This window comes from Chaetura pelagica, unplaced genomic scaffold (genome assembly GCF_000747805.2).
Source record: "Chaetura pelagica isolate M959 unplaced genomic scaffold, ChaPel_1.0 scaffold115, whole genome shotgun sequence".
NCBI classification, from domain to species: Eukaryota; Metazoa; Chordata; class Aves; order Apodiformes; family Apodidae; genus Chaetura; species Chaetura pelagica.
In genome coordinates this window covers 322,609-324,180 of record NW_009953761.1, presented here as the reverse complement: position 1 = coordinate 324,180, position 1,572 = coordinate 322,609, and the positions used below count along the sequence as shown (strand labels likewise).

At 39.5% G+C, this 1,572-nt stretch overlaps 1 protein-coding gene across 1 annotated transcript in view; it reads right to left on the bottom strand.

The window, feature by feature from the left end:
• Positions 1–1,572, bottom strand: part of KIAA0226L (KIAA0226-like ortholog) — a 21,104-nt gene that overhangs the window by 3,268 nt on the left and 16,264 nt on the right. The window contains exons 10-11 of the mRNA XM_010000864.1: positions 1,084–1,148; positions 2–86 (exon numbers count right to left, since the gene is read on the bottom strand). Of these exons, the coding sequence (XP_009999166.1) occupies positions 2–86; positions 1,084–1,148 (150 nt within the window). The remainder of the gene's footprint in view (position 1; positions 87–1,083; positions 1,149–1,572) is intronic.

Genomic DNA, 1,572 nt, shown 5'->3' with positions numbered 1-1,572 from the left:
AGGAATGGAAGACAGAGCACAGCTGTGGCAGCAGTCACAGAAGTATTTCCCCAGGTAGTCACAATAGCGGAGCCTCCTGATATATTCTGCAGGTAGATACAAATTAAATTGTTAATATTTATCATTCATACGGGACACACCTTTTTTCTGAATGCCTATTCTGTTTAAATAACTTGTATCAGGGTTTCACTACTGTGCTAAACACAAACATAAGGTCTGTACTTTGCCTTGGAAGAGACAGCTTTCCTTGTTTCCACATATGTCAAACAGAACTGACTATATTATCTTGGAGAAATCATTGTTGCCCTACCCAAAAAAGAGACAAAGCACACAACAAAATACTTCCACCAGATGGAAAGACAAGTGATCATGGAGTCACATTTACATAATACTTTTTCATTTCAGATTCTTCCCAGCTATCTCAGCATCTCAGGTTTGCTTGGGTTAAAATGCCACCACAGACAGCTGATACTTTACAGGCCAACACAAATGCTGTTCTTCTTCGAGCAGACTTAGAACAAGTCTTGAAAGCCACTTCAGAGACTTCTTAGGTATGGTCTGGTTATCACACCTGTCAATCATTGTGCTTTCAAGCAGCTATCACAAAGTAACACAAATAAAACAAAAGCAGGACTTTGTGATCAAGATTTAAAGAAAACAAAGTTTTTAAAAGACACCCTGAAAGAGCTAACCTACACATTCCATAAGCTTACATAAAGCTTCCAAAAATGTCTTAATAGCAGATTTTTGCAAATGTGTAAATTGGCACAGAGAAAGAACCACTGAAACAAACCACTGGAAGATGTAAAATCGGCATTCTTCTGCCTGGAAGCTTGAATTTTTTTAATAGCTTTTCATATCTTGATGATGAGGAGGAAAAGTATTGTATTCTGTCCACAATGAGAAATTCCAGGCAGTGATAAGATCCTATTGCCTGTTTTGTTATTGAAGGCACATCCAGCAATGAAATTTCCTTCCAGCTCAGGTAATTTTATGATTGTGATCCATCTATGTTGGTGAAGATTATAGCCTGATTACCTGTAATGGATTTATCAGATTTTTTTCCCTTTGGATAATACTTACTGCTTTCTATCGGGGTTCCACAACCAACGCACGTGAAGTTCTGGGCAGCCACCACTGCGTCTCTCCTGCATGCAGAGGCAAACAGTTACACCACTCAACATCCTAACCAGAGTTTGCTTAACGTTCAAAATGCAAGACAGCTACACTGAGACCAGTGAAAACAGCCAAATTAGGAGAAGATTCCTACTCCTGCACATGAAGGAGAAGGTTCTGGAAGGAGATGCAAATTATTATTTCAGTGGGAGTCTCCAACTTATTCTGCGGAGAACGTACCATCAATTACTGTTTCTACGTATGACTTGTTGCAAGAATTATTTCCCATTTTTTAAGGTAGCATCAATATCAAGAGGGAGGGGGAAATCCATGTTTGAAACTGAAAGGGCAATTGTATCCACAACACAGGTATTTAGCCAGCATGCCTATGGTGTGCGTTTAACAGCACAGATGAGACATGCAGAGTGAGACAGTAGCTTTCCCAAACATGACCTG